Source organism: Musca domestica, unplaced genomic scaffold, assembly GCF_030504385.1.
Source record: "Musca domestica strain aabys unplaced genomic scaffold, Musca_domestica.polishedcontigs.V.1.1 6, whole genome shotgun sequence".
In the NCBI taxonomy this organism is placed as follows: Eukaryota; Metazoa; Arthropoda; class Insecta; order Diptera; family Muscidae; genus Musca; species Musca domestica.
The window spans coordinates 2,480,046-2,503,024 of NW_026712363.1; the positions used below are offsets into that span (position 1 = coordinate 2,480,046).

The 22,979-nt window shown below is 36.0% G+C and overlaps 1 protein-coding gene across 5 annotated transcripts in view; it reads left to right on the forward strand.

Annotated features, from left to right (window-relative positions):
* LOC101889441 (limbic system-associated membrane protein) overlaps positions 1-22,979 on the forward strand; it is a 324,341-nt gene that overhangs the window by 200,797 nt on the left and 100,565 nt on the right. For all 5 annotated transcript variants that reach the window (XM_059129061.1, XM_059129057.1, XM_059129058.1 and 2 more), the window contains exon 3: positions 18,854-19,192. In XM_059129061.1, the coding sequence (XP_058985044.1) occupies positions 18,854-19,192 (339 nt within the window). The remainder of the gene's footprint in view (positions 1-18,853; positions 19,193-22,979) is intronic.

Genomic DNA, 22,979 nt, shown 5'->3' on the forward strand with positions numbered 1-22,979 from the left:
AGTCGTCCGTGAAACACAGGAGAAGTTGTCGTTGAAGTCTCACCTTTATCGATCCGACTTTTTAGATATATTATTATTTATATTTTTTACCATAATTCGAGGCTTTTCGTAAAACGAAAGTTCTTTTCTGAATGTATCTCTCGGATTTTAAGTCTACGACTTCTCCCGCAGAAACTTGTAAGTCGTAATGCCGTTGATGTATCAAGCGATGTTACAAACGGAATGACAAAGTAAATATACCCTCCTTTACAAGGTGGAGTGTTTAAAAATGTGCGCGAGGTCGTTGCATATACGCCAAAAATTAAATTCGCGATCTATTGCGATATCTTCTACAACTACTTGAATCGATGCTTTCATTACTTTGAAATATAAAATATTGTACCTACCATATTCGCTGATTGCATTGATTGAAAAAACTCCAAAAAAAGCCGTAACATCGATGGTACTGGTTTCCCGCCAAAGTGGTGATAAAAGGAATAATGAGGCTATTTCATCAGTCTTCTTTCACAGGAGACAAAATTTATTACAAACTCTACATACCGAATTTTAAACAAAGAACCAATAAATGGGATTAGGAAAGTACTAAAACATTGGCTTTTGTAAAATGTTAAACAATACAGGCAATGTTCTGCCACAGGAGACCGAACCCGTTACAAATTCATGTACGAATATTAAACAATATAATATATATATATATATATATATATATATATATATATATATATATATATATATATTTTTTTTTTTTTTATTTTTGGAGTTTTTTCAATCAATGTAATCAGCGAATATGGTAGGCACAATATTTTATATTTCAAAGTAATGAAACCATCGATTCAAGTATTTGTATAAGATAACGCAATAGATCGCGAATTTAATTTTTGGCGTATATGGAACGACCTCGCGCACATTTTTAAACACTCCACCTTGTAAAGGAGGGTATATTTACTTTGTCATTCCGTTTGTAACATCCCTTAATATATCAAAGGCATTACGACTTACAATTTTCTGCGGGAGAAGTCGTAGACTTAAAATCCGAGAGATACATTCAGAAAAGAACTTTCGTTTCACGAAAAGCCTCGAATTATGGTAAAAAATATAAATAATAACATATCTAAAAAGTCGGATCGATAAAGGTGAGACTTCAACGACAACTTCTCCTGTGTTTCACGGACGACTTTAATGGTGTATATAAGACTTGGTATAAGACATTTCGCAACAATTTTCGACTATTTCTTTTCCTTTCATCTCAAATACAAAACAAACGGTGAGGCCAGATACATTAGACTATGTTTCTTTTTGACACAAGGGAAATTTGATGTTACACAAAAAAAAGAAAAACAATGAACTGCAGGTCAAATGACAACTAACGGCTTCATTTAACCTTTCTGCAATTTCTAGCAATTCTAACTACTTTATCATTCAAAATACAATACAATGAACATTGGTCCCAGCATCTGGGATGCAATACTGACATTCCTATATATGCCAAGAGTTCAATTAAAATTGTTCTAAAGACTGACATTTTAGTTCTTTCCAAACTAATAATGAACAAAAGCCTCACAACAATGAATCAAATCGTACACACATAACAAATACAAAATTCTAGGCAGTACGGAGGTAGAACAGAAATGCACGTTTCTTCCAATCATTGTTTTTTTTAAATATTTTGTTTTTACTTTTCAAACAATAAATACATACACACAATTGGCGGAAGTCGGACACACTTAGAAAAAAAAAATAATCAGATGGTAGCTCTAACTTGCCTTTTTGTTGCACCATGGGCAGTATATTCTTGTCAATTTGTCTGGCAAATAACTAGCGACTCCTATTAATCATGAAAGTCACTTACATGATATTTATTGGGAGCAAAACAAAAAAAAATTACTTTTCCCATTGTACACTTGCATTTACTTTTTTTATACCCTCCACCATACTATGGAGGGTATATTAACTTTGTCATTCCGTTTGTAACTCCTCGAAATACTCATGTCAGACCCAACAAAGTATATATATTCTTGATCAGCGTAAAATTCTAAGTCGATTTAGCGATGTCCGTCTGTCTATCTGTTGTAATCACGCTATCTTTCGAATGAATTGAGATAGATGGCTAAACTTTTGCACACATTTTTATTTTTCCAGTAGGCAGGTGAAGTTCGTAAATGGGCCATGTAAGTCCACGTTTTCATATAGCCCCATATAACGGTACCTCCCTATATTCGATATTTTGATGATTTTAGGGACATTTTTCACCGGCATTGTTTCAAATTTGGTATCTGAAGTTCAAAACGGATACTACACCCTAAGACAGAAAATTGTCTGTGCAGGTCCACGTCTTCGTATAGCCCCCATATAACGGTACCTCCCTATATTCGGTATTTTGATGATTTTAGCGACATTATTCACGGGAATTGTTTCAAATTTGGTACTTGAAGCTCAAAATGGATACTACACCCTAAGACAGAAAATTGTCTGTGCAGGTCCTCGTCTTCGTATAGTCCCCATATATTCGGTATTTTGATGATTTTAGCGACATTATTCACCGGAATTGTTTGAAAATTGGTGTTTGAAGTTCGTAATGAATACTACAGTCTAAGATAGAAAATTGTCTGTGCAAGTCCATGTCTTCGTATAGCCCCCATATAACGATACCTCCCGATATTCGGTACTTTGATGATTTTAACGACGTTATTCACCGGCATTGTTTCAAATTTGGTATCTGAAGTTCAAAACGGATACTACACCCTAAGACAGAAAATTGTCTGTGCAGGTCCACGTCTTCGTATAGCCCCCATATAACGGTACCTCCCTATATTCGGTATTTTGATGATTTTAGCGACATTATTCACCGCAATTGTTTACAAATTGGTATTTGAAGTTCGTAATGAATACTACAGTCTAAAATAGAAAATTGTCGGTGTAAGTCCATGTCTTCGTATAGCCCCCATATAACGGAACCTCCCGATATTCGGTATTTTGATGATTTTAACGACATTATTCACGGGAATTGTTTCAAATTTGGTATTTGAAGTTCGTTATAGGAACTACAGTCTGTGACAGAAAATTGTCTGTGCGGGTCCAGGTCTTCGTATAGGCCCTGTATATCAGTACCTCCCTATATTCGGTATTTTGATGATTTTAGCGACATTATTCACCGGAATTGTTTCAAAATTGGTATTTGAAGTTCGTAATGAATACTACAGTCTAAGATAGAAAATCGTCTGTACAATTCCATGTCTTCGTATAACCCACATATAACGGTACCTCCCGATATTCGGTATTTTGATGATTTTAACGACATTATTCACGGGAATTGTTTTAAATTTGGTATTTGAAGTTCGTTATAGGAACTACAGTCTGTGACAGAAAATTGTCTGTGCGGGTCCAGGTCTTCGTATAGGCCCCGTATAACGGTACCTCCCTATATTCGGTATTTTGATGATTTTAGCGACATTATTCACCGCAATTGTTTACAAATTGGTATTTGAAGTTCGTAATGAATACTACACCCTAAGACAGAAAATTGTCTGTGCAGGTCCACGTCTTCGTATAGCCCCCATATAACGGTACCTCCCTATATTCGCTATTTTGATGATTTTAGCGACATTATTCACCGCAATTGTTTACAAATTGGTATTTGAAGTTCGTAATGAATACTACAGTCTAAAATAGAAAATTGTCTGTGTAAGTCCATGTCTTCGTATAGCCCCCATATAACGGAACCTCCCGATATTCGGTATTTTGATGATTTTAACGACATTATTCACGGGAATTGTTTCAAATTTGGTATTTGAAGTTCGTTATAGGAACTACAGTCAGTGACAGAAAATTGTCTGTGCGGGTCCAGGTCTTCGTATAGGCCCTGTATATCAGTACCTCCCTATATTCGGTATTTTGATGATTTTAGCGACATTATTCACCGGAATTGTTTCAAAATTGGTATTTGAAGTTCGTAATGAATACTACAGTCTAAGATAGAAAATTGTCTGTGCAAGTCCATGTCTTCGTATAGCCCCCATATAACGGTACCTCCCTATATTCGGTATTTTGATGATTTTAACGACATTATTCACGGGAATTGTTTCAAATTTGGTATTTGAAGTTCGTTATAGGAACTACAGTCTATGACAGAAAATTTTCTGTGCGGGTCCAGGTCTTCGTATAGGCCCCATATATCAGAACCTTCCTATATTCGGTATTTTCATGATTTTAGCGACATTATTCACCGGAATTGTTTGAAAATTGGTATTTGAAGTTCGTAATGAATACTACAGTCTAAGGTAGAAAATTGTCTGTGCAAGTCCATGTCTTCGTATAGCCCCCATATAACGGTACCTCCTGATATTCGATATTTTGGTAATTTTAACGACATTATTCACGGGAATTGTTTCAAATTTGGTACTTGAAGCTCAAAATGGATACTACACCCTAAGACAGAAAATTGTCTGTGCAGGTCCTCGTCTTCGTATAGTCCCCATATATTCGGTATTTTGATGATTTTAGCGACATTATTCACCGGAATTGTTTGAAAATTGGTGTTTGAAGTTCGTAATGAATACTACAGTCTAAGATAGAAAATTGTCTGTGCAAGTCCATGTCTTCGTATAGCTCCCATATAACGATACCTCCCGATATTCGGTACTTTGATGATTTTAACGACATTATTCACCGGCATTGTTTCAAATTTGGTATCTGAAGTTCAAAACGGATACTACACCCTAAGACAGAAAATTGTCTGTGCAGGTCCACGTCTTCGTATAGCCCCCATATAACGGTACCTCCCTATATTCGGTATTTTGATGATTTTAGCGACATTATTCACCGCAATTGTTTACAAATTGGTATTTGAAGTTCGTAATGAATACTACAGTCTAAAATAGAAAATTGTCTGTGTAAGTCCATGTCTTCGTATAGCCCCCATATAACGGAACCTCCCGATATTCGGTATTTTGATGATTTTAACGACATTATTCACGGGAATTGTTTCAAATTTGGTATTTGAAGTTCGTTATAGGAACTACAGTCTGTGACAGAAAATTGTCTGTGCGGGTCCAGGTCTTCGTATAGGCCCTGTATATCAGTACCTCCCTATATTCCGTATTTTGATGATTTTAGCGACATTATTCACCGGAATTGTTTCAAAATTGGTATTTGAAGTTCGTAATGAATACTACAGTCTAAGATAGAAAATCGTCTGTACAAGTCCATGTCTTCGTATAACCCACATATAACGGTACCTCCCGATATTCGGTATTTTGATGATTTTAACGACATTATTCACGGGAATTGTTTTAAATTTGTTATTTGAAGTTCGTTATAGGAACTACAGTCTGTGACAGAAAATTGTCTGTGCGGGTCCAGGTCTTCGTATAGGCCCCATATATCAGTACCTCCCTATATTCGGTATTTTGATGATTTTAGCGACATTATTCACCGGAATTGTTTCAAAATTGGTATTTGTTCGTAATGAATACTACAGTCTAAGATAGAAAATTGTCTGTGCAAGTCCATGTCTTCGTGTAGCCCCCATATAACGGTACCTCCCTATATTCGGTATTTTGATGATTTTAACGACATTATTCACGGGAATTGTTTCAAATTTGGTATTTGAAGTTCGTTATAGGAACTACAGTCTATGACAGAAAATTGTCTGTGCAAGTCCATGTCTTCGTATAGCCCCCATATAACGGTACCTCCTGATATTCGATATTTTGGTAATTTTAACGACATTATTCACGGGAATTGTTTGAAAATTGGTGTTTGAAGTTCGTAATGAATACTACAGTCTAACATAGAAAATTGTCTGTGCAAGTCCATGTCTTCGTATAGCCCCCATATAACGATACCTCCCGATATTCGGTACTTTGATGATTTTAACGACATTATTCACCGGAATTGTTTCAAAATTGGTATTTGAAGTTCGTAATGAATACTACTGTCTGTGACAGAAAATTGTCTGTGCGGGTCCAGGTCTTTGTATAGGCCCCATATATCAGTACCTCCTGATATTCGGTATTTTGACGATTTTAGGTACAATAACCACCGGAATTGTTTGAAATGTGGTATTTGAAGTTCGTAATGGATGCTACAGCCTGTGACAGAAAATTGTCTATGCTGGTCCAGGTCTTTGCACAGCTCCAATTTAACGGCACCTCCTTATATACGATATTTTGATGATTTTAGCTACATTATTCACCGGATATTTCAAGTTTCCACTTTGAATATGGTAATGGCTTATGACAAACAATGCCTATGTATGTCCACGTCGTATAGACCCCAATATAACGGCTATATTCGGTATTTTTAAAATTTTAACAGAATTTTTTAAGGATTTTATTTTTTAAAAATTTCTAAATTCGTTGCAAATGGTGGAGGGTATTAAAAGTTCGGCCCGTCCGAACTTAGTGCTTTTTAACTTGTTACTTTTCCTATTGTACACTTGCATAAAACTTATACTAATTAGGTGATGTACTTAGACCTTATTTTTTCGTTTTAATAGAGTGATGTTTTTGATGGGAATCGAGCCCGGGTTTTCAAAGAGCAAAGCGAACATGCTGCACCTCAGTGTCATATTATCCTAAGATAAAATAGTCTTATTTTGTTCAACTCGTAATTTATTGTAAACTATCGATGCTTTATCCGACCGAAGTAACCTTAGTGCCACTAAGACGTTACTTCGTGTCGATAGAAAGTAGACAACAGTAGTTTTTTACCAAACCAAATGTACTATTATTTGGCTGATTTGTATTTTGAAGGGCTGACAAGCATTTTCGAGGTTAGAAATCTTTTGTCAAAATATTAGAACATAAGTCCACTTTATGATTTATTTGCTATTCACCCGTGCATTTTTGAAGTCATATTGCCAGGATTTCCATTTAGAAGTTACTCTCATTAAAATGAAAAATTCATTGGGATCGCAATGAGTGAAATACTGATTATGAACATGCGCTGTAACATGCGGACTATAAAAAATTGTGGAGCGAATTGAAAACTTAGTAAGAAAAGGATGCATATCCTCCCTAAATTCTTAACCCTTAAAAGTAACCTTAACTCACATATAATGTTATACGGGGACTATGCGCTATCGTCAGTAATTGCACTGTGGGAAATTACACTTGGGAAATTGTTCGGGTCAAGCGTTTTAAGGGTCAATTTTATATAGCTGAACCATACATAAAGGGCCTCAAATGTTTTGCTCTATACTCTGCAAAAGTTACGATAGAGTTTTAAATTTGATACAATCCTAGGGGTTACATGAAGAAACATTTGTACAAAATATGTATCAGGTCGGTCTGCATTGTGATATAGCCCCCCTTTAATGATACACCCCTATTCAAATTCTTCCAATGTTGGTAATTTGAGATTTTAGAAAGAACAACGCATTCTTTCGTTTCTTTATAAGTATAGGACCATGCTTTGGTATAACCCTTATATGAAGGTATCCGCTGATTACAGCTATTTCCAGGATCTTGGTCACATTTTCAATTGATTTTACTCTTATTTGGCATCGTAGCTTCTACGGGGGTAGAACACCTCTTTGCGGAAATTTTTCAATGTCAATGTATCGGGGAAGCGCCCACATAAAAGTACCTCCTGATTTTACCTATTTCGAGGGTTTTGATTACATTTTCGAATCGATTTGAGTGTTTAGGCTAATATGGGGGTAGAGAACCGTCTTACATGGGCTATTATAAACAGTTGATGTATACTTTTTTAAATATGTGACTTATTATTTAGATTTTTGACCATCAAATTAAAATCTCTGCCTGAAAAATAGGACTATATTTTTTGAAACACTATAAATTGCTCGTTACGTGGACCTGTATTCACATTTTTGAAATGCGTATTTATTTCTATTTAGTCGAGTCATTATTTATACTAAAAATTGTGCCACTTATGTGAGCCAGATCTGTGAATTATTATACTTTAAAAACAATGCATTAAAGACTAAAACTACGGACCGGGCCAGCTAGTTGATTTCGAATTTTAAAGCGACCAAATGAAAAACTTTCAATTAATTAAGTTAATATCAACAACTGATATTTCGATTGAGGTAAAAATGTAAGAAAAAACTCGATAAGAGTCAGAATTTAAAGCAATTTAGGAGTAACCTGTCGAACAAAGTCTATACAGTTTCTTGCGTTCTTTGTTAATTTGGAAGTGTAAAAGGTTTTGGAACCATATACGTCCATGCCACCAAAGGCATCCAGAGAAAAGTTTGCTAGCAAAACATTCTCGTTTTGCGATATCTGCTGTGTGTATGAAGAAATGCCTTATTCCAATTTGATATCCAAATTTATAATTTAAGTCATATGTTCCATTCGCAACAAATGTGTTACTAGGAGGTTTATTAATATGAAAGTTAATAATGGTTTAATTTTAGGTTTGGAGTAGTGGCAGATTCTACTGTTGACAAAAATGATTCCCGACATAGTTCAGGACTCGGTAGTGAAAATTTTGGTATGGTGTTGATCATGTTTTGAGAGATACTCATTATAAACTTATGTATAAATCCGCAAGTTTAGTGTTTGGAACTGAGAATTTTTGTATGCGGATATACGACTATAGCTATAAAAATTAGCTACTGTCTGTTGAACAGCAGGATAACGACATATTTTCCCGAATGATTTGATTTGAAAATGTCTTCACTCAAAGTACCCATCAAAACATTAAATATGATTTAAGGTCCTCCTCCCAATAATATTTTAAAAGTTCACCAAGTGCTACAACATTAAAATTACGAAATCTTTCTTTGTTTGGATAGATTGCCTTAAAGACCTTCTTTCTATTAGTTAACATAAATAGAAATACAGATTTGCTACCGGCTGATTAAGGTTACTTAAAATGTCTCTCTGATGGGTTTTCGTTGGCATATTAAATGCAAATCTTCAAATCGGGTGCTAGGATACCTAATTTGAAGTAAGGATTTCCGGGCGAGCGCAGTCGAAATTAAAAGCTTATGTTGACATTCCTGTGAACATGGGACTTCATACTGATTCGTGGATAAGATTGCGCTTGGTTAGAAACGTTAGTCTATCCTTATCATTATTTTTTTGTCTTTCAGAAAAATTCTTAGGTTGTTTACATACCCTTAATGCTGTATGTGTCTGATCAGTGATAGTTGTGGCACTACCAAGCAAGCATTTGGAATTAATTTTCTCACTCCCTTTCCTAAACACCACAAAGAATATTGTTGGTACATTAGAAAAATATCTTCCTTTAAAGCATGTGCGGACCCTTTTTGTGACTTCCACAGTAAAAAAATAGCGATAGTATATTCTTATTTAAGAATTGAATACATATGAGCCATTATTCTCTCTGAGGATTATATGACACTGCGGTGCAAATTCTATGCCAGTGTACATGAGAATCAAAAAAATTAAAAGAGAATAAAAATATATTTTTTAATTTCCAATAACTGTCGCGGAAGTGACTACCATGATAATTAGAATTAAGTACCGCGCGTGTGGTTCATTTATTCCCGAAGAATGTAACTTCCGCGATTAGAAGGCCATATCATCAGTGACGATTTCTATCGCTTAGATCACTTCCGGGATATTCTATGTTCGCAAGATGTATACGTATGCCTGTTTACAAATATTAGGTTTGTTCATATCATCGGTCCCTGCAAGCATTTGGAAGTGAGTTACTCACTCGCTCTCTAAGATGCCATTTCTGCTTCTAAACATAATAAATGCAGTACTATGTAAATTAACAATAACAAAATCTACTGTTGCCTACTTTCTATTGTCACGGAATTATGTCTTAGTGGCGCTAAGGTGACTTGTATCAAATAAAACATCGATAGTTTACCATTGAAAACAAGTAAGACTTTATTCTATCTGAGGATAACATTACACTGTGGTATAGCATGTTTGCTTTGCTTCTGAACACCCGGGCTCGATTCCCATGAAAGACACCACACCTTTAAAACGGAAGAATTAAAATGTATTTTTTTCACTTATTTTAGTATAAAATACATGAAAGCGTATATTGCAAAAAGTACAAGGAATTAAAAAAAAATAATATGTTGTTGCAAAATTGTCAGGCTTATTATTTATAAGTGGAGAACGATGTTAATGTTTACCAGTGGGTAAGGAAGGGAATACCTAGTTTTGGAAAGAGCCACCAATCCTTATCAGTTTTTTTTTTTTTTTTTTTTTTTTTTTGCTGGGATATTGTCTCCAGAAGTTATTTCAAAAATAACTTCTATGTCAAAAAGCTTTTTTTACCCAAGAGACGAAATCGTAAGCTCGATAGAAGACGAACCAAAGAATTAGATAAAACTAAAATTCTTTTGGAAAACATTTTGAAACTTACAACCGCATTTACAAACATTTTCATCTCTCTCCACTTCTTATGCTTTTTGAAATTGAAAAATTGGCGGTTTCCCGGGACTCGAATAAGTCTGCGACTTTATTACCTTCAGGCCCAAGAATGATCCCAACGTGAGCAGACTTATGGAATTCGGGATCTGACAATTGTATCCCGGCATAATGGTCCTTGAAATAGTCGGGGCTGATTGCGACTGCGTGACCGCATTAAAGAATTGAGCTGAAGCTTACTAGCAAGGGTTGAGCATATATGGCTATGTCCAGCACATGGGTCCAACAGCGCTCTGACTGGTACTTTTCTATCCGGAAGGATAATATTAACCACCATTGTCAGCCTCAGCGTAACAATGGGCTGTATGGACTGTATAGTCGGAACAACAAAGTTCGACGGCTTGGAAGAGCGGACAAACTTTCTTTAGAGGACTTCTTTCGAACGGACTTTTTCGAATGCGACGAGGTGGATGGACAAGACGTGGAACATTTTTTACCCGAAGGTCGGACTTTTCGCTTGGATAGGGTTTTTTTGCCGAGGTGAAGAAGTTTGTGGTGGTCGCCTTTACACTTCTGACAACGATGTGGACTCAAACATTTTCGGAGGGTATGTTATCTGCCTTAACAATTGGAGAAGAAATTATCCTGCACCACAAATCGTATTCTTTTTTCGCAGGTCAATTTGAAAAACTCGGGACATTCCCGAAGGACGTTCCTCTGTGTGCACAAAGCATATAGAGGTCCCTATTTTCGAATGGATATGGTCACTGTGAATTTGCCTTGAGGAGTTTCGGCGGAGGTGTAAGTTTTAGTCTCCCGTAGAGGAGCAATCACTCCGCCTTTGGTAGCACCGTAGAGGAGAGTAGACGCCGTGCCAACGGCCTAGGCAGAGCTTTGGGGAGATGCAGACCTCGCTAGTGCAATCTACCGTAGAGGAGCAGCGGTGTCTGAACCTGTGGTCGAAAGGCCCCTGGTTGAGGCTAGGGGCACCTGATGGGTATCTCCTGCCGGTTGGGACGAACATCCCGGATTTGGTGCAAGCTCTGCGATGCTATTCTCCCGTAGAGGAGACGCAGAAGCTGTTAGATTGCCGTAGAGCCGTTTGATTTGGCTGGCAGTGATGGTGCAGGTTCCCGCAGAGGAACGGCAGCATTGCTGACCGCGCGTATGTCGGAGTCTTGGGAGCCCAGAGGAATAATGGCATCCTCGACACCTCTCTCTTCATCCGACATTGGGATATCCTCATCATAATAAGGAAGGGAAGCGGCCATCTGACTCAAATTTTCCGCCTGTGAAAAAGGTGGAGATTGCATGGTAGAGAGGTGAACATTTTAATCTTCGTCGGTCAAAATGACCAGCTTAACTACAGGTCGTCTTACGATACCATTTTCCGTTTTTATATCAGCGACGCGAACGCGACCGTCAATTCCCGGATAGACTTGGACAACGCGACCTAATTTCCACGCTGTGGGAGGTAAATGTTCCTGTCGAAGGACTACTAAATCGGCCGATTGAATATCGCGTTGATGAAATTTCCACTTGTAACGATGTTGGAGGCTCTTTAAATATTCTTCTTTCCACCGAAGGCAGAATTGTTGTGAGAGCGCTTTAAATTTCCTATACCGGTTAACGATATCCATTGGAGATTCATTTATTATGGGCTCCAGAGGAACGAGGATCGGAGATCCTATAAGGAAATGCCCAGGAGTAAGGGCTACCTTAGTGTCAAGACTATCAGTCATGGGACAGAGCGGGCGAGAATTTAAGCATGCCTCAGTTCTTGTTAGCAATGTAGAAAATTTTCAAACGTATATTTGAAATTTTTAGCCATTTTTCTAAAATGAGTTTTAAAGCTTTTACCGCAGCTTCCCAAAGTCAACCCATATGTGAAGCTCCAGCTGGGTTAAATCTCCATGAAAGCTCTTGATAAGAAAACTTTGATCAGAGTTTATCACGAATTTCATTTAATACTTGCTTAAATTCTCGTTCTATCTCTCGAGATGCACCGACGATATTAATGCCATGGTCAGAGAAGATAGTCTTTGGACTATCCTTTTCCGCCTTTTCCGAGGCATCGGAAAATCGGTTGACAAATCTTCCCGTTTAGTATATTTGGATCGGTGTTCCAGCCGGTTTACACTGAAATAGAAATGATAACATTCGTTGGACAGGAGTATGAGCAGAATCGACCCGAATCTGTCTGTACACTTGCGATATGTCGCAATTGAAAAGAAGTTGGAAAAGTCTCCATCTAAGAATAAAAAGTACTAGGACGAAGCATTGATAACCAATCGCAATTTTGTTGTTTGTTTATCCGCATTAATAACTTTAGGAAGATAGCAAACTCTAGAGTGTGCTGACGAAGTCGAAACCAGTCTCATGTCGTCTAATTCTAAAAATTCCCGGACCACCCCATCGTAAATTTTTTTAATGCGGTTTTCTTAGGAGTGAAGTCTCATTTCGAAAGAATTGTCGTAAGCAATTGGTCCAATTGTGGTTGTTAAAACCATAATAGTCGAATTGGGAATGGGATTCAGCGGTAATGATCTAGCCGAAAACAGTTCTTTGCGCTATTGAAGAACCTAAGATGTTCGATTGAATTCCCTGTAAAAGGATTCTAGGATACAAATCAGCGCCTAGTAGAAGGTCAACTGGTCTAGAACTGCAGAAGTTTCTATCTGCCATACGAGAAATTATATCACCACCTATTGAAATAGAGGGTAAATTGCCAGAAATAACGGAAACCACAAGAGCTTGGATAACAAAGAAAATGAATGAGTCGATAGGAGAACCTATGCATAATAAGCACCATTTTCTGGATGTAGTGGTTAACGCCAGAAGTCGTAGCTTGAGTCGACGTAGTAGAAATACCAAGACGACAAATCCTCAGTGATGAAAGACGCTTGAGAAGCTTGGTTGATTAAGGCACGAGCAGGGTATGTGATGCCTTGGTGAACTAGATTCACCATTGCAGTACCCAAAACAACATTTTTTTTTGCGAAATATGATACACTTGCCTATTGACAAAGTGGGATATACCTGAAGAAGTCGAGGGAATATTTGGATTCGCATTGTTGGATGGGTTATAAGTTGATTGCGACGGAGTCGCTGCTGGAGTAGAATTTGCGTGATTTGACATCTCACGATGTAAAAGTGTATGATGTCGCTTATTGCATTTTCCACAATTGTGTTTACTAACACATTTTTTAACTTCAGACAACAATTGAAGCGTTTGAGCACTGAAAAACGACCTTCTATGGATATTTTTTTGAACTCTGGACAAAAACGCAATGGGTGGACCAACTTAGGACAGAGAACGCAAGATTTAAATGAAGATGCGAACTTTATTGAGTGAGTCCGCACCTTTTTTCTTAACCCTTTTTGATGAGTCAATACCACGAATGTCTCGGAGACAATTAAGGGTTTGGATCCTTTCCGTAAGAAAACGATCCAAATCCTTCCAATCAGACAAAGCCGACATGTCTTTGACCGTCTGTCCCCAAAGCGAGACCGTAAGCTTAGGCAACCTTTGAATGCATATGAAGACTAATATGGGATCCCAGTCGTTCGTAGAAACGTCATAGATCGCCATAGCCGAAATACATCCACTAATTGTTCGTTGTAGATTTTTTAAACCACCACTGGACTCATTATCGAGAAATGGATGATCAAAGAGCAATTCATTTGGTTGTTGACCAAGATTCGGACATTGTCATATGTTCTTTTAAGGCCTGCCACACTAAAGCGGAACTTTTGTGTGTTAGCGGAAACTTTGACTGTTGTTGATGTGTACTGCAGTAAAAGATCCCCAAAGGTAGGCCAGGAAAGGAAATCGCCGTTGAAAACATCTATATCACATGGTAGTAAATTCAGACTATGCATTACATTGTCATTTGAAGCGAAAACATCAACTGTTCCGTATGGCGCGAAACGCCATACAGAGATAAAAGTTCTGCCTGAGGGGGAGAATCAACTCGAGGAGTGCTAGTCACATTAACACCATGAACATCTATTTGTGAAACATGTGAATTCAAACGTTGAGACTGCTGGGTACTATTCAAACTTTGGACCAACGAAGGATTAGAATTTTTTTGTAAGGCACGTAATTGGTCCAATTTTCGATTTATTGAAGCAATGGCGTTTACATATGCCTTATACGCAGATGTGATGTCTTCTCTTTCCGCATCTTCAGAAGTTTGCAGATATGTCGAATATTTCCTTCACTTTACTCCACAATTCCCTTGCCTTAGCGGCTTGCACATCAAGGGAATATATGTTCAACTCTTCCCCTCAAGGAGAAGTAAAGTTGGCTTCAAATTTTACCAGAGCATCAGTTGCTCTGGTAAAGAAATCAAGTGGAGTTAGTGGCATTGTGAAATAGAAAAATTTAGAAATTCAGCCAAATGTAAACCAACTTGAAATTGGTGAAACTCAACGAAAATTGAGTGAAATTATTTAAATTGAATGCTTAAAAATACAACACCCAACTAAGTAAAAGCAACTCTTTTTTTGAAAATTTAAAAAAAGTGATAAGAAACTGTATTTTCTCGATAATGAAAATTGAAAAGATTTGCACTGTGTATCGAATAATACACACATGTTTTTATGAGAATTAAAAAAAAAATATATTTAAAGACAATTGAAAATGCACTTGCAAATTTGATAAAATATGTTTCGTTAAGTGTAGAAAACTATACGATTTTGCTCTTAGTGTATCGAAAAATGCAGAGAATTTGATTATGTGTATATAAATGTACACAACAAAATTATTTCCGAAAAGAAATAAGTTCAAAATAATAAATATTTTTCCAAAAAGAACAATAAAATTTAAAGAAATATTAAAAAATTAAAATTTATTTATTAATAATATATAATAATAACGAAAATTATTATTAAATATCGAAATTACCGAATGTAGGGTGCACTCTATACGGACCCGAACAATTTCCAACAGAACCGCATGTTTCCAAAAAAATAATTAAATTTTTGTTCCGAACAGACACAATAAACCAACTTTTAACTTTTTGTCTGAACAGACCTATTATACTATGTAGTTGGTTACTGATTACCCAGTACGAATCAACCAACCACAGAGCACACAGCACTATTATGTGATTGTATTGTTGTTGTTGTACTATTCAACAGTAATGTTGTTAGTGTTCTTTATGCCAAAGATTACAAAATAAACAAACACAACACAATAAAATCACTGATCGCTGCTTATGTATTGCACGTATAGCACGACAAAGAGCAGGTATTAAGAGTATAATATTCTTGAAGCCAATTATTACACGAATTGAATACCGGTACTGTTGGAAATGTATGACACTTTCGATTTACCGACGGACACTTGTAAAAACGACCGTAGTACTTTGTTCGTTGTTTTTGTAATATTATTTTTATTTCAAAAACGAAACACTCGCGGTTTATGCTCACTCAATAGGCGGTAGGTACCTTTTTAGTGATGTAGTGATTGATTAAATAAAAATAAGTAAAGGGATGGATAAGTAGATGGTAGGCACTGGTTGATGCTGGTTGTTTTGACGAAGTCAAATCTTTTAAAAAAAGGAAAGAAGAAGCAGGTTAGTTTTTTGTTGCTGGAAGCAATTATCTTGGCTAGAAGAGATCAAACATGTTGCGGAGCAGTGTGAATTACATAAAAAGGGAAGAAATAAAACACATGAAATTAATATTTTTGACATTAACAAATTGGCGGTTTTTTTAATGATTTTGTATTAGCCGAAAAACTAATATAATTTTAACTTTTTGTACAATGGGTGTTGTAGCGTTGTTGTTAGGACGAAGATCCGTGAAACGAATAAAGAATAAAAGTAGCGAGCTAGCCTAGATGTCACAAGAGAGTCGCGAATTGATCTTCATTCTATTTTTAAAGAAATTAAATTAAATTCATGTTAAACAATAACCATGTTAGTTGGTTTTGTCTGTTACAACAAAAACCTTCTCGTCGATCGTGCCTTGTCTACTAATAAATTGCAAAATAGTCAGGCTTAATCCCATTATTGTTGTTTTTACTAAAACGTTTGTTTATTATTGGAGAAAGATGGTAATGATTACCAGGGGGTAAGGCAGGGAATACCTAGGTTTTGGAAAAAGCCACCAATTCTCATCAGTACACTTGTTTTTTGTATAGGATATTCTCCCCAGGAGTAAAAATTAACTCCTATGACAAAAATCTTTTTTACCCAAGTGTCGAGATCGTAAAAATACAATAGAAGAGGAACCAAAATATTGAATTAAACTAAAATTCTTTTGGAAAATCTTCTAAAACTTACAACCGCATTTATAAACATTTTCATCGCTCTCCACTTATTATGCTTTCGTTTTACATGAACATAACCTTATAAGCATAGCCATATAAGATGGTTTGAGCATAACCATATAAATTAGTTTTATCTGGGATAGTGAGATTCCAGACAAAATTGACAATTCCTTGTATATACTGCTTAGAATTTTGTATTTCTTATGTGGGTACGATTTGATCCATTGTTGTGAGGCTTTTGTGCAGTATTAGTTTGGAAAGAACTTACATTTCTGTCTTTAGTTTTTTTTTTATTTTTTTTTTGTAATATCATGATGATAGATGTTTGAAAATTATTTTACACTTTCTTGCCATTTACTACTTTTTTGCAAAAATACATATGTATGTTTGAAACAGTGTTTTGTTCCACTTTAAACTGATCTCAAATTGTACAATTATCTTTTATGTTCACACATGTTTTGAAGATAATATCTTTATTTATTATTATCTTTAGTTTACTACAAAATAAGTTTAGTTTCTTTAAACATGTTTTGCTTCAGTTTGAATGCATTCACATGTAACACCTCTGTTCTAGTTATGATTTATTAATTTTTTTAAAAGCCGAAATCAGAAAAGAGAGGTAGAAGGGAATCAGTTTACATTCTACTTTAGGGAGAAGTATAAAAAATGTTATCAAAATAAAATGAAATATGAGTTTAGTTACTATATGAAAAAGGCGCATGAAACAATAAGCAAGATGCCATTTTTTCAATAGGGGAGAATTGTGCCGATTATATGAAATTTCAAAGTCTAATTGTCAGACAATATTTAGAAACCCAGTCCTTTTATCTATTTTCAATGTACATAAATCCATGAAATTATTTATAAAAAAATTACACTGGGGACCCACAATGGACTGCATATCCTAACAGCTAATGAATAATTAATTCTATCTAATTCAATAGTCAAAACAATGGAACATGTACTCATATCTCAACACATAATACCATCCGTCGTGTACCTCACATTCCCTGCAAAAGCTCATTAAAAAAAACCTTTTTGATCTGAGGTTTGCAGTTAGATAGAATCCTCAATATGCGACATTTTTCGCCGTTGGTTAAATGTGGTATGATGTGGCAAAGCTAAAAAAAAAACAAGTAAAAAAGCTTTAAGTTCGGCCAGACCGAACTTTTAATACCCTCCACCATTTGGTTTAAATTTCAAAAAAAAATCCGTTAAAATCTTAAAAACACCGAATGTGGCCGTATATTAGGGTCCATATGACGACGTGGACCTGCAAAAGCAACTTTGTCACAAGCTATTACAAATATTCAAACTTGGAAAAACTAAAATCATCAAAATATAGGGAGGTACCATGGGAGTTATAAAACGTGGAACTGCACAGACAATTTTCTGGCATAGGCTGTAGTATCCATTATGACTTCAAATACAAAATTTGAATAATTCCTGTAAATAATATCGCTAAAGTCATCAAAATACCGAATACCGGGGGGTACCATTATGTGGAGGCTATACGAAGACGTGAACCTACATGGCCCATTTTCTGTCTTAAGCCGAAGTATCTAATACGAACTTCAAATACCAAATTTGTAACAATTCCTGTAAATAATGTCGCAAAAATCATCAAAATACCGAATATCGGGAGATACCGTTATATGGGGGATATGCGAAGACGTGGGCCCATTTTCTGCATTACGCCGTAGTATCTATTACTAACTTCAAATACCAAATTTGAAACAATTCCGGTAAATAATGTCGCTAAAATCATCAAAATACCGAATATCGGGAGGTACCGTTATATGAGGGCTATACGAAGACGTGGACCTACATGGCCCATTTTCAATAACAAAAGTCCTGCAGACATGATACACATTTGAGTAAAATTTTATCAACATAATTTCCTTCGAAAGCTAGAGTGATTTTATGCTGATCAAGAATATATACTGTTTGTGGGGTCTTCAATGTATATTTCGAGGTGTTACAAACGGAATGACAAACTTAATATACCCTCCAATTGTGGAGGGTATAAAAACTTTTGTTTGGCAGATTTGCCCTACGCAATATTTGCAATAAACTTTAGTGGTAGGAAACTATGGTTTTTTTTGCATGTTTAAGTCAACACAGGAATTTTACACAAGCACGACAGATAAAACAAATAATGCATACAAAACACCACAGTAATACATTACCATCATTGTATAATCCTTGTGAATAAATTATTGTCGTTATTTATATATATTTATAATTTTAGATTCACATACTGATGCATCCTATTCTGGAATAGAAAATGAAACACCTTCTGTGGCTCCGAAATTTTTATCTCGCGGGCATCTGTACAAAGTTATTGTTGGCGAGACGATTGAGCTACCATGCAAAGTTCAAAATCTGGGGTCATTTGTGCTTCTATGGAGAAAGGGATCGTCAGTCCTTACTGCAGGACACTTGAAGATTAGCAGAGATCCAAGATTCAAAATTGTTGGAGATTACAATTTGCAAATTAATGGAGTGAAAACACAAGATGCCGGAGACTATATCTGTCAACTTGGTGATCAGGAAAATCGAGATCAAGTACATACTGTGGAAATATTAGGTGAGAAACGTCACCATATTCTCACATTAATTGCATGTGTTGACGCTTACTTAATTTAAAGTACACCAGCGGGCATACTCTTAAACAATATTAAGCCTGTTGTACGCTTTAGACCATTTTTTTTATTTTGAAAAAGAAGCTAAATTTAAAAGTTTTGAGTCTGCAAAAATTTTGCCCAATTAAATAAATCATTACAATTATGAGGATTTTTTTTCGTTCGTTCCTACGTCTCTAACACCCACCCCTGTCGACCTATGGTTTCACACCGGCTACAGAAACTACATCAGCTAGTGATTAAAATACAAGAGAAGTTACAGAAGATATATACATAGATTAGTAACCATAAATTGACAAAGATACCAAATTTTAACAGTCGCTTCCATTGGTTGCGTCTACTGTTCCGTATAGAGAATTGTAGACCAAATGCCTGATGATCAAGCAGCTTAGCAAAGTATAACAGACTTTAATTCTAATATTTACAACTACTACTCTAAGGTGTAGGTAAGATGGCGTAAAATAAGTTTGGAGTTTTCGAACCATTTCTTCTGATGTTGCTGTTTCCTTCCGTCCACTTCTTTGACGTCGTCTACGCTACCAGTATCACGGTAACGAGCGATGGTACGAGACACAAATGCTTTGCTTTATTTTCTAGTAGACAAGTCAATGCAGCGTTTCTAAGTGATCGCTGAGGATCTCATGTCTGTCAACAATACATATACGAATACACACAAGTGAACGCAGAGGTTCTAGGTGATCGCAGAGGATCGTTTGTTTCTTTTTATAACAACTACAACTACTCCCAATGAGAGCAAACCGACAACAACCAATGTCCAGCGGCGATCCGCTCACTACGGTATCCGCCAAGGGTATTGCAGAGGAGATGCCGGTGTGTGGTTGAACGTGTCGAACTTATACATTCCGGCCCATTGCTGAGACCACAAGTCTAGCAATCTAAATCAAAAGTATCATAGGTTAGGAGAGAACGTAAATTCACATTCCCAAGTGAGCGATAATTGCGTTGTAGATTTTCAAATTATTATCATAGCGATTTGTTATTTTACTTAAGTGAATTATCAATAGATTCGGTTTACTAATTTCAGTATATAGCGCAAGTGATAGTTTAAAAAAATAATTCGATTTTATACGTTCTTATTGGTCGATTTCAATGTTTGGAGCGAGATTATGTTACAGTCAAAAGAGATACTGAACCGGTAAGAATGTACCCGAAAATATTCTTTTGGACCAGCAAAGAATCCAAAACAGTTTTTAGAGGCTCCACTTCTAGAATTTTAGGAGCTATTATCGAAAGAATCCACTAAATCAAGGTCAGGAATTCGCGTCCTCAAATTTGTCACGGGTGGAAGAGAAAACTATTTTCCGCTGACATTAGGCTTGACTAAAGCTCTAGTTTCGACATTTCTAGGCGATTTTCTCAGAGAAAACAACTGAAGAGAAAAAAATTCTCTTGGAGCATCAGGCTTAGATTTTTGAATGCTAGTGTGAGTAAGAATTTCAAGAGCATTTCTAAGCTTTTTACTAATAATCGATGCCTTAGAAGAAGGGTCTATTATAGCACGAGCAGTATAACTTTTCCCATTATGAACAATTTTGACTAGTACAGTTCCTAAGAGCACATTTTCCTTAATGGTGTTGGGAGACTGGCTGTTTGAATTATTTTTAGCAGAGGGTGGGTGTAAAAGCCGTAGTGGTACATTCCAAGATTTTATACTGAGTGTTTGGGAAGACATGGTGAAGATTTACTATTTTTTATATAAGTAGATACCAGAGATGGGTTTCAGAATGATGCTGGAACGACTCTACTAGATTGTAACCGATGAAGAAGGCTGTGATGCATTTGTTTTCAAGAATTGCAACAATTTGTACTACGACAGTTTTTTACTGCAAGACCATTTATACAACTCTTATTCTTCTTAACAATCGAGAATTTGTCCTCAAACGAAAGTTTAATAAACTTGGGGTGGAGACGAAGCACTGTTTTTTGCAGCAACTTAGTAGAACGAGGCAAAGGAGGAACACATTTTGGCTCATGTATCAATGACGCTTTAATGATGGAACTAGATGAAAAAACATATTTGGTTGTCAACGATCTATTGGAGGAACGATGGTGACAACAATTTAGGCAAGAAACTAGGAGAGGAAATGTTTGTGGGAAGATTTCTGTGCAAATATGCACAACAATTGGATTCCACTGATTTGTGGTGACGTCATAGACGACCATTGCAGCAAGACTACAATTTATTCCATTTTGAACAAATTAAAAATCTTGACTAGTTTCTAACTGTAAAAAAACTTTTTGATATGGCTATTTACGTCAAAGCTTTCCATGCCAATGGGAAACTGCTATTGGTGAGTAGAAATCTCGAGACTATGGTTCTTGCTTCACCAGTATTCTTCTGTAAAAGATAGCGAAGACGCTCAATGTCTGAAAGACGAACATTATTTGTGAATAGGGTAGTAAACAAATCACGAAAGGTGGGTCAAGACACAAAATCACCATCAAAGATTTCGGTATTAATAGGTGTAAACATGAAGCACTGATTATCATTAGCAGGAGGAGGAGCTATAGCAGAACAATTTGCATCGACAGGTGATTACAGATGAGCCAAATGCCGCTTAATTGTGGTCAAAGACCAATGGTATGCGATAAATTAATTATTACATTTATCCTCAACACACTCCAAATTATCAATCGAATATCGAGATTACATACAGTAAATTGGGATTATTTTATCTGTTCGAAAAAATCAACAGATTTGAGAAGAGTGTTAGAAGCTCTAACAAAGTGATTAACTGGCGATATCGACATTACGTAACTAGTTTATATAAACTACTCTTTATGTAAATTAAAAAAAAGCTAGCTATTGCCATACCTTTGAAAAAAATGCAAAGTGAATAGATTTGCTGATTAAACTTCTACTATGAACGAGAAAAGTTAAGAAAAACTTCCTCTGTTTGACAAGGACTACTAAGAATAGTAGAGTATAGTGATATGAGATGCTCCAATATAGGATTACAAACACAACAATTTTTTAAACAAGAAGAATTTCAGCGCGAGCTAGCTATGTATCAATATGTAATTGCAATCAACAAGAAGTATATAAAATTCAATGCTATGTCAAACTATTTAATATTAGTGCTTCAAATTTGTTGCAGTGTTTGACAAAAGTAGGATGTACTCTTCCAAAAATGTCAAAACCTCACGGAGAGTAATCAATTTTACAAACAACAATTAAATAATTGACCAAAATTTGAGAAAATAGCCCTAAAAGCAAACATTTTCAACTAATATATGCTTCTCAAATGTTTGCAGAATGTAGGGTGAATTTGTCCAAATATTTCACAAAATTAACAAAAAATAAGTTCTAATTAAGTTGCAAAAAATTCACAATTTGTACTGTTTCACCCCACTGTGCCGAATCAACAACGGATATCGCACGAAGAGGAATAAAACACAAGCGACGTCGGCAGAGAAATGACTATGCGTAAGCAGCTACGCACCCACACAACAAGTGACAGCACAAACGATCCAACATTGAGTGTTGAGATCAAAACACTTTGTTGTTATTATTACTGAATATCAAACCGACGCTAAAAAGGGAGCGTGGAATGATGGCGTGTTGTTGATGCAATTTTTGCCAATGTAAATTCTCAAGTGAGAATTGATTTACGTTAAGAAACCTGAGGAGAATTGCAACAGATCAAGTATTGTTGCAGAGGACAACAAATAACCAACCGACAGAGGTGTAGACTGTTATTATATGTGCGT